Genomic DNA, 10557 nt, shown 5'->3' on the forward strand with positions numbered 1-10557 from the left:
TGCCACTAGGTGACCAACCAACTTCACTCTTAACCAAGCCAGTTTCACCTCTTTTTAAAAAAATCAAAGAAGCATGTCTCTTGTTAAGTCAGGTTCAAATTCATTTAGAAATTGTTTTTAACATATTGATCACAAAGAGGTTTACAGGGGAAAAACAAGTCTGCTGAAAAACAGGAGAGCATGAAACAAAGAATAATACAAGCAAGAGATACACCATGACTATATAGCAGCAATCTGTGACTGAAGGCTCTCAGTTTATGTTAAGAGAAGACTTGTAGAGGTGGGTTGGAAGATGGATTGAACTTCTAACAGATCAGAAAGACAGGAAAGACTTCTGTGTATTCAATTGTTAAACTTAGGTGCATTGACTGATGAATTGAGAGACAGATTGAATAATATGCAAATACATTTTGACTAATATTTTCCACTAGAACATGTTCACAGCATTTAAGATATCAAATAGGATAACTTATGATGAATAAATGTTCTTTAAGCTCATCATAAGATGTTTTTATTCACGTTTACTCACCTTTCTTCATCTCATGTAGCTTGTGTTGTTATGATTTACCAAAAATAAACAACAATTTACTGACAATCTTTTGAAACATCAGCAATTAACAAACTTCTGTCTCTCTCTCCCTCTCTCTCTCTCTCTCTCTCTGGTCTTCGATTCCATCTCTTAGATTTTCTTCTTTGATTCCTTGGACCATTAGAGTAGCTTGTAATTGCTGTTAAACCTTCCATCAGGAAGTGTAAAATGTATAACATGATCTTGTCACAATGTCTGAAATTAAGTAAATAGGTACATATGAGAAAGGTGTATGAAACAGAGTTGACTATGATGGAGCAAAACTCGAGGAAAGATTACTTAAATATTCATTCTTTTAGGTTGTTATTTATATTTTTGTTATTTTAATGTCTTGATGGTATTTTGATGGTATTTTGATACCATACTTTACACTGTTGACCGAACTGTTTCGTAAGTCACCATCTCATAACTTCTGCATACCCCCACTCCCTGCTAAGGTGGGAGACCAGTGGATGGAGTGAGTGCTCTCGTACCTGTGGGGAGGGGTTCCAGTACCGCACTGTACGCTGCTGGAAGATGCTATCACCTGGCCTGGACTCCTCTGTTTACGATTCGCTGTGTCTTTCACATGAACTGCACAAACCGGCCAGTAGGAAGGTCTGCATGGGTCAGAGCTGTGGACCGCAGTGGGAGGTCTCTGCGTGGTCAGCGGTAAGGACAGAAGGAGGGATGCATAACAGAGAATAACAGAAAGAAAGAAAAGGTATTGGGGCCTACTTTATATGCTCCCGATTGTTCAGAAGGTGGGTTGCACGGTGGCGCAGTGGTTAGCATGGTCACCTCACAGCAAGAAAGTCTGCGGTTCGAACCCCGGGGTTGTCCAACCTTGGAGGTCATCCCAGGTCATCCTCTGTGTGGAGTTTGCATGTTCTCCCCGTGTATGCGTGGGTTTCCTCCGGGTAATCCGGTTTCCTCCCACAGTCCAAAGATATGTAGGTCAGGGGAATCAGCCATACTAAATTATCCGTAGGTGTGAATGTGTCGGCCCTGTGATGGACTGGTGGCCTGTCCAGGGTGTCTCCCCGCCTGCCACCCAATTACTGCTGGGATAGGCTCCAGCATCCCGTGACCCTGATTGGGATAAGCAGCTTGGATAATGGATGGATATTCAGAAGGTGAACAATTTAACTAGAAATGCCATGTAGAAGAAAAATAAAAGGAATGAGTGGTGTGAGGTGTAAAAATTGTTTGGCTTGTGTTAATGATAATGTAATGTGTGCATATTTGTGCCGTTTGTCCTGTCCATATGCATGTGTGTGTGTGTGTGTGTGTGTGTGTGTGTGTGCGTGCGCGCGCGCATGCGCGCGCGCTGGTGGGTGTGTTTCAGTGCTCTGCGAGATGTGGGTCCTGGGGTGTGCAGACTCGTGAGGTTCGTTGCTCCATGGAAACCCGATTATGCAATGTGTCCTCGAAACCAACAATGAGTCAGCAATGTGAAGGCCCGCCCTGTGACAGACGATGGACAGTGTCTGATTGGGGACCAGTGAGTTAAAAACGACACACACGTACATTTTCACTTTTACTGCTATATACATATTGAACGCGTTCATGACACACATCAGAAGACACTGCAACAAACGTCAGGTCTTAAGTGCCTGTCAGGTCCGACTACAATTTTTTTTCTACTGGACAGTAAACAGAAGGGCTGAGCTGTCAACTGATTTCCATCACACAGAACAGACCGGAAAAACCTACATGTGTAGAGAGGGAGTGCTTCAAACATCTGGCAAATTTTCAAATAGTTTTAAAATGATCTCAACTCTCCTGTTTTGACAGATTTCTTTCACATCTTTGTGGGTTTTTAGGCGGTTGTGTTCTAACAGGTTTTATTTCAAACCTTTAATGTGGAAACTGGTGCTGAGAGTTGTCTTCAGAAGGTGGTTGAAGCCTGTCAGGGTGGCATCCAGTGAACCTGCTGGTGGATGTGTGTGGTGACAGAGGCTGTCAAGCTGAAAAAGGTAGACTTTCTTGGCTTGGACTGTGTGGAGGACTCCTGATTCCCAGAAAGGCACCAGCAGACCAAGAAGCTTACAGCTGATGGAGTAATATGTGGAAGCAATGAAAAGCAACTTTCAGGAAGCTCCGTGAGGTTTTTGAATACCATTCAACAACTTAGGAGGGGAAGGCGGGACATTACCTAGCATTTTGTCAGGCTAGGTAATCCACCATCAACAGGGCATGAAGGGCACTGAATGGTTTGATGAGTCTCGATGGCAGCAAGCGAAGTAGGGTACTCCAGACATCCCTCTCCCCAGCAACGCCAAGTTAGGCGCCCAGGAGGCATCCTAATTAGATGCCCGAACCATGTCAACTGACTCCTTTCGACACGAAGGAGCAGCGGCTCTACTCCAAGCTCCCTCCAGATGTCCGAGCTCCTCACCCTATCTCTAAGGCTGAGCCCAGACACCCTACGGAGGAAACTCATTTCAATCGCTTGTATCCGCGATCTCACCCTTTTGGTTACTACCCAAAGCTCATGACCTTAGATGAGGACTGGAATGAAGATTGACTGGTAAATTGAGAGCTTTGCCTTCCGGCTCAGCTCCATCTTCACCACAATGGTCCAGTACAACATCCACATTACTGCTGATGCTGCGCCAATCCGCCTGTCAATCTCCCACTCCATCCTACCCTCACTCATGAACAAGACCCTGAGATACTTGAACTCCTTCACTTGTGGCAACAACTCATCCCAAACTTGGAGGGAGCAATCTACCATTTTCCAGTAGAGAACCATGGCCTCAGACTTGGAGGTGCTGACTCTCATCCCAGCCATTTCACACTCAGCTGTAAACCACCCCAGTGCATGCTGGAGGTCGCATTCTAATGAAGCCAACAAAACCATGTCGTCTGCGAAGAGCAGAAATGCAATTCTGAGGTTCCCAAATTGGACACACTCCTCACCTTCGCTGCACCTTGAGATCCTGTCCATGAATATCACAAACAGAATCAGAGACAAGGGACAACCTTGGCGGAGTCCGACACCCTCCGAAAATGTGTTTGACTTTGTGCCGAGAATGCAGACACAGTTGTCACTTGGTTTATACAAGGACCGGATGGCTTGTAGCAACTGCTCCGGTACCACATACTCCTGCAGTACCCCCCACAGAACAGAGTGCCCCGGGATACACGGCCGTAAGCCTTCTCCAAGTCCACAAAACACATGTAGACTGGCTGGTCAAACTCCCATTCCTCCCTCAGCACTTCCGCAAGGGTAAAGAGTTGGCCCATTGTTCCACGGCCAGGATGGAATCCACATTGTTCCCCCTGGATCCCAAGTTCGACAATTGGTCAGCGCCTCAGTTCCAGCACCCTAGAGTAGACTTTCCCAGAGAGGCTGAGCAGTGTGATGCGGTGTGCTCCAATTATCGGGGCATCACACTGTGCCTGAGTGCAACTGATGAGTGTTCTACTGAAGCGCTCCACCATTCCGTCACATTGTGGATGGTAAGGACTGGTCCTGGTCTTCTTGATGCCTAACATATGACATAGATTTTTTTTTTTTAGATTTTTCCACCTTTTTCTCCCCAGTTGTAGCCAGACAATTACCCCGCTCTTCTGAGCCGTTCCGATCTCTGCTCCACCCCCTCTGCCGATCCAGGGAGGGCTGCAGACTACCACATGCCTCCTCCGATACATGTGGAGTTGCCAGCCGCTTCTTTTCACCTGACAGTGAGAAGATTCATCAGGGGGACGTAGCACATGGTAGGATCACACTATTCTCCCCAGTCCCCCCCCCCCCCAAACAGGCGCCCCAACTGACCAGAGGAGGCGCTAGTGCAGCGACCAGGACACATACCCACATCCGGCTTCCCACCAGCAGACACGCCGAATTGTATCTGTAGGGACACCCGACCAAGCCGGAGGTAACACGGGGATTCGAACTGAAGATCCCCATGTTGGTAGGCAGCATAATAGACTGCTACGCTATCCCGGATGCCCCTGGCACAGTAGTTTTAACACCTGATGCGAACCATACCTGAGTACACCTGAACCATACTCGAGACCACCCTCAATATTGGTTTTTCCTTTTTTACCCATCTGTATATTCAATAGTGATGTACTAGAATTGTATACAATAATACATAGACATACACAATGAGAATATACATACACTGAATCATTGTTTTTGGAAGGGACACATGCATTTGTGTGTGAGGTCAAATCAAATTTGATGCATTCAGGTTGAAAAAAGTTCCCATATTCACTGTATGAATGCATAATTGAGAATGATGGCTCTGTTGATTTTATCCAAACTGCAATTTCAGTGTTAGATTTTGAGCTAACTGAATGTGGACAGGCTTAGTGCATGGGTCTGATCATTTTGGCCTGGTGTCCGGAGAGTTGGATGGTGTGTTAATCTGACATTTACATCTGTCTATATATATCTGTACGTGTGCCAGTGTTCAGGTGTGTGTGGGCAGGGCAGGATGGTGCGGGCGGTGGCGTGCCGGTCGTCGGGCGGGGTGGTGATGTCAGAGGAGCAGTGCGACCAGTCACTACGGCCATTGGCCGTGTATCCCTGTGGAGACCGAGACTGCCCCCCGCATTGGGTTGAACAGGAGTGGCAGCAGGTGAACACAAATACATTCTTAACAGGCTCAGTCCATAACTTCCAGATGGTGTACATTTTAAAACACTGTCATCCTAGCACTATCTTTTTCACTTAGTGACTTAATTTAGATTTCTTTTTGCTCAAGTTTTTGATATAAAGAATGTCAAAATGAGAGAACATGCGACTGCTAAATAAGTTACTTTACAGCTCACATTTTGTTATGCATTTTCAAGTTTGTAAACAGCAGTTGAGCATTAGAACATTTTGAGTTGTGATGGGTTAGAAAAGTTATTAAGCATTAGAAAAGCATGTAAGGGGCGTCCGGGCAGTGTGGTGGTCTATTCCGTTGCCTACCAACACGGGGATCCCGGTTTGAATCCCCGCGTTGCCTCCGCATCCCTACAGACACAATTGGCCATGTCTGCGGGTGGGAAGGCGGATGTGGGTATGTGTCCTGGTTGCTGCACTAGCGCCTCCTCTGGTCAGTTGAGGCACCTGTTCGGGGGGGAGGGGGAACTAGTGGGAATAGTGTGATCCTCCCACATGCTACATCCCCCTGGTGAAACTCCTCACTGTCAGGTGAAAAGAAGCAGCTGGCGACTCCACATGTATCGGAGGAGGCATGTGGTAGTCTGCAGCCCTTCCAAGATCGGCAGAGGGGGTGGAGCAGTGACAGGGACGGCTCAGAAGAGTGGGGTAATTGGCCAAGTACAGTTGGGGAGAAAACAAAGGGGGGGGGGTCAAAAAAAGAAAAAAGCATGTAAGAGTCAAACTTAAAAAAAAATGTACATGAATATACCCAAATTTTAGATGGCTAGATAAATATTGATTTGTATTTTTAAGGGAGCTGAAGATCAATGTCCTCTGTATGTCTTATCTATCTGTGTGTATTTTTTTGTATAGACACCTGTGTGTGCATGTATGTGTGTCTGTGTCTGTGTGTGTGTGTGTGTGTGTGTGTGAAATTTCTGGCGGTGTAATTTGACATGGTGTGTTTCTCTGTCAGTGCAATGCCACATGTGGTCGGGGAGTGCGGCAGCGTCAGGTGGTGTGTGCAGGGTTGGAAGGAGGTGTATTCAAAGAGTTTGGCGATGGAAGCTGTGAACAAACCCACAAACCTGAGACATCTTCTTCCTGCTTCCAAAGACCCTGCTCCAAGTGGTTCACTACATCCTGGTCACAAGTATCCATCTGCTTTTAAGTTTACTACATACTGTAAAATCTATCTATCTATCTATCTATCTATCTATCTATCTATCTATCTATCTATCTATCTATCTATCTATCTATCTATCTATCTATCTATCTATCTATCTGTCTGTCTGTCTGTCTGTGAAAAAAACCCCAAACAAAATCTATCTAAATAGGAAAAAGTCCCTCTTCTCCTGTTAGCTCCTCTTACTTCCCCCACTCTAACTTCTTCTTCTCCTCCTCCTCCTCCTCCTCCGCCCCCTTCACTTCCACTTCCTGTTGCCCTCTCTGTCATCCTTCAGTGCAGTAAGAAATGTGGGAGTGGTATTCGGGTTCGGGAGGTGAAGTGTTACCAAGGGGAGGAGCTTGTCACCAGGGGACACAGCTGTGACTCGGCCCTGAAGCCAGAGGCAAGACAGAGCTGTGAAATTCAGCGCTGTCCAACTGAGGCGCCAGGTAGAAAATGAATACTCCTACCCGATATTACAATTCATACCTGTATCTGATGCTACTCTGCAAAATTGCTTTGCGTGGAGTCATTTCAAAAAGCAACAAAAAAACAAAACCTGCATAATTGTTTTGGGTATATTTTCCGTTTGGTACATGAACTTCTGGTTGCATCAATCTGGCAAAAGCAGAAGTGTGAGTACGCTCATAGACGGCTCAGCTCATAGATTATTCAGACAGTGCAGCATCTTGTTAGAAAGTAATATGTAAATCAGCCGGTGTGAATTATTTTATCGACTGGAGGTCCACTTCTGAGATGGATATTCATCTGTTGGACCTACCAAATTTTGACAACACACCTCTTATATTGGAACCTGCACTCAAAGCTTTAAGAAAGTTTTATAATTTGTTAATTACACTTTTTTTTTACAGTTATCTTGCTGCTTGAATTTAGGATTTTCCTACATCAGCTTTAGCTATGCATCAATGATTGTCAGGGTATGTTATCTAGCAAAGTGCTTCTGTAAAAATATTAGTTTTTCCCCTTTGGTCATCCCGTTACAATGACATGAAAAGCTGAGTCAGCAATCCAACAGCTAGATGTGTGGGTCAATGTACTCACAGGCAGAAGTCTCATGGACCTGCATTATTTGATTTGGCTTTGTGAGTCCTGAGTGGTGCTGACACAAGAACTGAGGTTAAATCATGCAGGGAGCTGAAAAGTGAGAGTACATCAAGCAAAGATTTTACTAACTTTATCTGTCTTAAAATTTAGGTTGTTCCATATGGCTTTTACACACTGACCTGTGTGTGTGTGTGTGTGTGTGTGTGTGTGTGTGTGTGTGTGTGCATGCATGTGTATGTGCCTCCCTGAATGTGCAGCAACACCTCCAGCAGTATCAACAGCTGTGGAAGACTCCTGTCAAGACAAGCCGACGGCCAACTGTGCCTTAGTCCTCAAGGTCAAACTGTGTTCCCATTGGTACTACAGAAAGGCCTGCTGCCAGTCCTGTAAGGCCTCAAGGCCTTGAATCCTGAACTATAGCCCACTACCCCAAATTCCTACCACTGGTGCTAAAGGTCAACTACATTATATTGGTGCTACAAAAAAGCCTGCTGTCATTTCTGTAAGACCAAGTGACATCGACTGTGACCCTTGACTCATACCTTTACCACATACCACACATGTTAAAGTTCAAGCTGTGTTCTTAATGATCACTCTGGTGCTAGAAAAAGGACCACTGTGAGCCCTTCGATCACTATCCGGATCATAATATCTTCTAAGCTCTCTCCCTGGTCACACCTTGCGTTGTACCCAGAAGTAAAACTTTTTGTATGGAGCGGTAGAAACCCACAGAGCAACTGATCTGTCATTAGAATTAAGCCCCAATCATGCCAAATGTTGTCTGACATACAACATTGAGCAAAATACTTTATACAATGAGGATGCCAAGTAACAATTTTGGTCGGTCACCACGGTTTTGTTTCGACAGCAAAATGTCCCCACAGGAACTGAATCACTAGGGGTTTAAATTAGGTTCATGCCCCTTTGAGTCACACTTTCCCAGATACATGGCTTTGTTTAAAATGTCTAAAATGTAAGGAATTCATTGACCCTGACTAACCTGGCCTGAAAAGGAGAGCGTTGCCCTGAGCAGTTCAGTAAATCTGATCACTGACCACCTCCTCCCCACACAATGGGAGTGCAGCTGTCTAGCTACAGGACACACTGGGCTCTCTGTTCATCTTCCCTCTTTTCACCTTTCTCCTCCTCCTCCTCATGCTCATCATCCCTCACCGCCAAAGTAAAGGAGCCAGCAGAGCTTTGGAAGAACATGCCTTTTCTTAACATCTCTTTTGCAGTCCCCCCTCCCCCCCGCCTTTCTTTCCCCGACACTCCCCTTTTGAAGGTGCTAAATCCCAAGAGGACTCTCCATCCCGCCATATGTCCATCCGTCACTTTGCGGTGGGCCTCCGCACAGTTCAAGGGTCTCGTTTCCTACATCTTTACAACCCCTCCATGGTCCTCCTACGGTGCTTGTTTACATACCACACCAACACTGTGTTTGACCTCCAAAGCAGCGCAACCGCCTTTCGCCAAATCACAAAGGCAGCTCCATCCATACTGTGTATACAGAACGGGAGAGTCTGGACCGGAGACCGTTCACAAGCAAACGGCCTCTTTCTCCTGCGGCAAACACACAGCCATACATCAAGAGAGCTCAGTTAGGCCGCGAGAACTAGAACACGTTTTGGCTTCACATATGCCCTCCGTAACGTCACTGAGTCACGACACTCGATGTTTTAAACTGAAAATGGCGTAGAGTCACGAGTTACTGAAGAGCTAGCAACCACTGATATCATGGCTGGCAGGTAAAGGCTCAGTGGCCCAACTCTGCCTATCCACTGCAATGTGTACACTTGTCTGTCGGTGTCTGTCACTTCCATAGTGTCATTTACCTGACGTTACATTGTTTACAGAAATGTTGTAAATGTTGTTGTTAACGCTGTCACAGGTGAAAAAATAAACAGTTTTTTTTTTTTGGACAATCATTCGCCTCTGATCCTTTTGTGGCCGTCGAATGTCTTGTGACCTGTTTGAGCCCAAATACTGTCTGTGTTAAGCAGGGGATGATATGGCAGTGGCAATGACTGAAGAATCATAAGATATGGTCATTTCAGGGCGTCCGGGTGGCGTGGCGGTCTATTCCATTGCCTACCAACACAGGGATCGCCGGTTTGAATCTCCATGTTACCTTCGGCTTTGTCGGGTGTCCCTACAGACACAATTGGGTGGGAAGCTGGATGTGGTTATGTGTTCTGGTCGCTGCACTAGCGCCTCCTCTGGTCAGTCAGGGTGCCCGTTCAAGGGGCGGGGGGACTGGGGGGAATAGCATGATCCTCCCATGCGTTACATCCCCCTGGTGAAACACCTCACTCTCAGGTGAAAAGAAGCGGCTGGCGAATCCACACGTATTGGAGGAGGCATGTGGTAGTCTGCAGCCCTCCCCAGATAAGCAGAGGGGGTGGAGCAGCAACCGGAGCAGCTCAGAAGAGTGGGGCAATTGGACGGGTACCTCCATCCATTATCCAAACTGCTTATCCTGCTCTCAGTGTCACAGGGATGCTGGAGCCTATTCCAGCAGTCATTGGGTGGCAGGCGGGGAGACACTCTGGACAGGCCGCCAGGCCATCACAGGGCCGACCCACACACACACACACACACACACACACACACACACACACACACACACACACACACACACATATTCACACCTAGGGACAATTCAGTATGGCTGATTCACCTGACCTACATGTCTCTGATGTGCAGTCGATTCTGTTATAGAGCTACATCTGATGCTGTGGTTATGTCAGCCGAACTCTGGCCTGATGGACGGTTACAATTGAGGAGAAAAAGGAAAAAAAGCCCCCCCCCAAATCAAAGGTAATTTCACAGCTCATTGGGGCACAACTTTGTAAGTGCACTTGTAGTTTCAGCATTCATAGTGTCATATATTTCAGACTAAAGAGCAACGGACTAAAACAGCCTACAGAAGGTATTTCTGGGAGCGCTGGATAGGGGAAAAGGGTCAGGTACGAGAAGATCCTACACTCAAGGCAATAAGAAAAAGTGCAGTGAGGGTTCCCTTCATACCTACTAGATCTGTTTCAGATTGGACATTTTGTAGATTCAACTCTTTGGACGTTATACAAGAAAGTACATACAATGAAGTCCTCACAGGAGTTCCCGAGTAATTAAACAGCAACAATGTAC

General features: G+C 46.2%; 1 protein-coding gene across 1 annotated transcript in view; it reads left to right on the forward strand.

Annotated features, from left to right (window-relative positions):
* The window catches only part of si:ch211-267e7.3 (ADAMTS-like protein 2), a 40171-nt gene extending 31918 nt beyond the window's left edge, over positions 1 to 8253 (forward strand). The window contains exons 13-18 of the mRNA XM_056293847.1: positions 1027 to 1240; positions 1917 to 2072; positions 4993 to 5163; positions 6151 to 6327; positions 6638 to 6791; positions 7665 to 8253. Coding sequence (XP_056149822.1) covers positions 1027 to 1240; positions 1917 to 2072; positions 4993 to 5163; positions 6151 to 6327; positions 6638 to 6791; positions 7665 to 7813 — 1021 coding nt within the window. The 3' untranslated portion in view covers positions 7814 to 8253. The remainder of the gene's footprint in view (positions 1 to 1026; positions 1241 to 1916; positions 2073 to 4992; positions 5164 to 6150; positions 6328 to 6637; positions 6792 to 7664) is intronic.
* The last annotated feature ends 2304 nt before the right edge of the window (positions 8254 to 10557 follow it).

The sequence above is a fragment of the Lampris incognitus genome, chromosome 14, assembly GCF_029633865.1.
Source record: "Lampris incognitus isolate fLamInc1 chromosome 14, fLamInc1.hap2, whole genome shotgun sequence".
Classification (NCBI taxonomy): domain Eukaryota; kingdom Metazoa; phylum Chordata; class Actinopteri; order Lampriformes; family Lampridae; genus Lampris; species Lampris incognitus.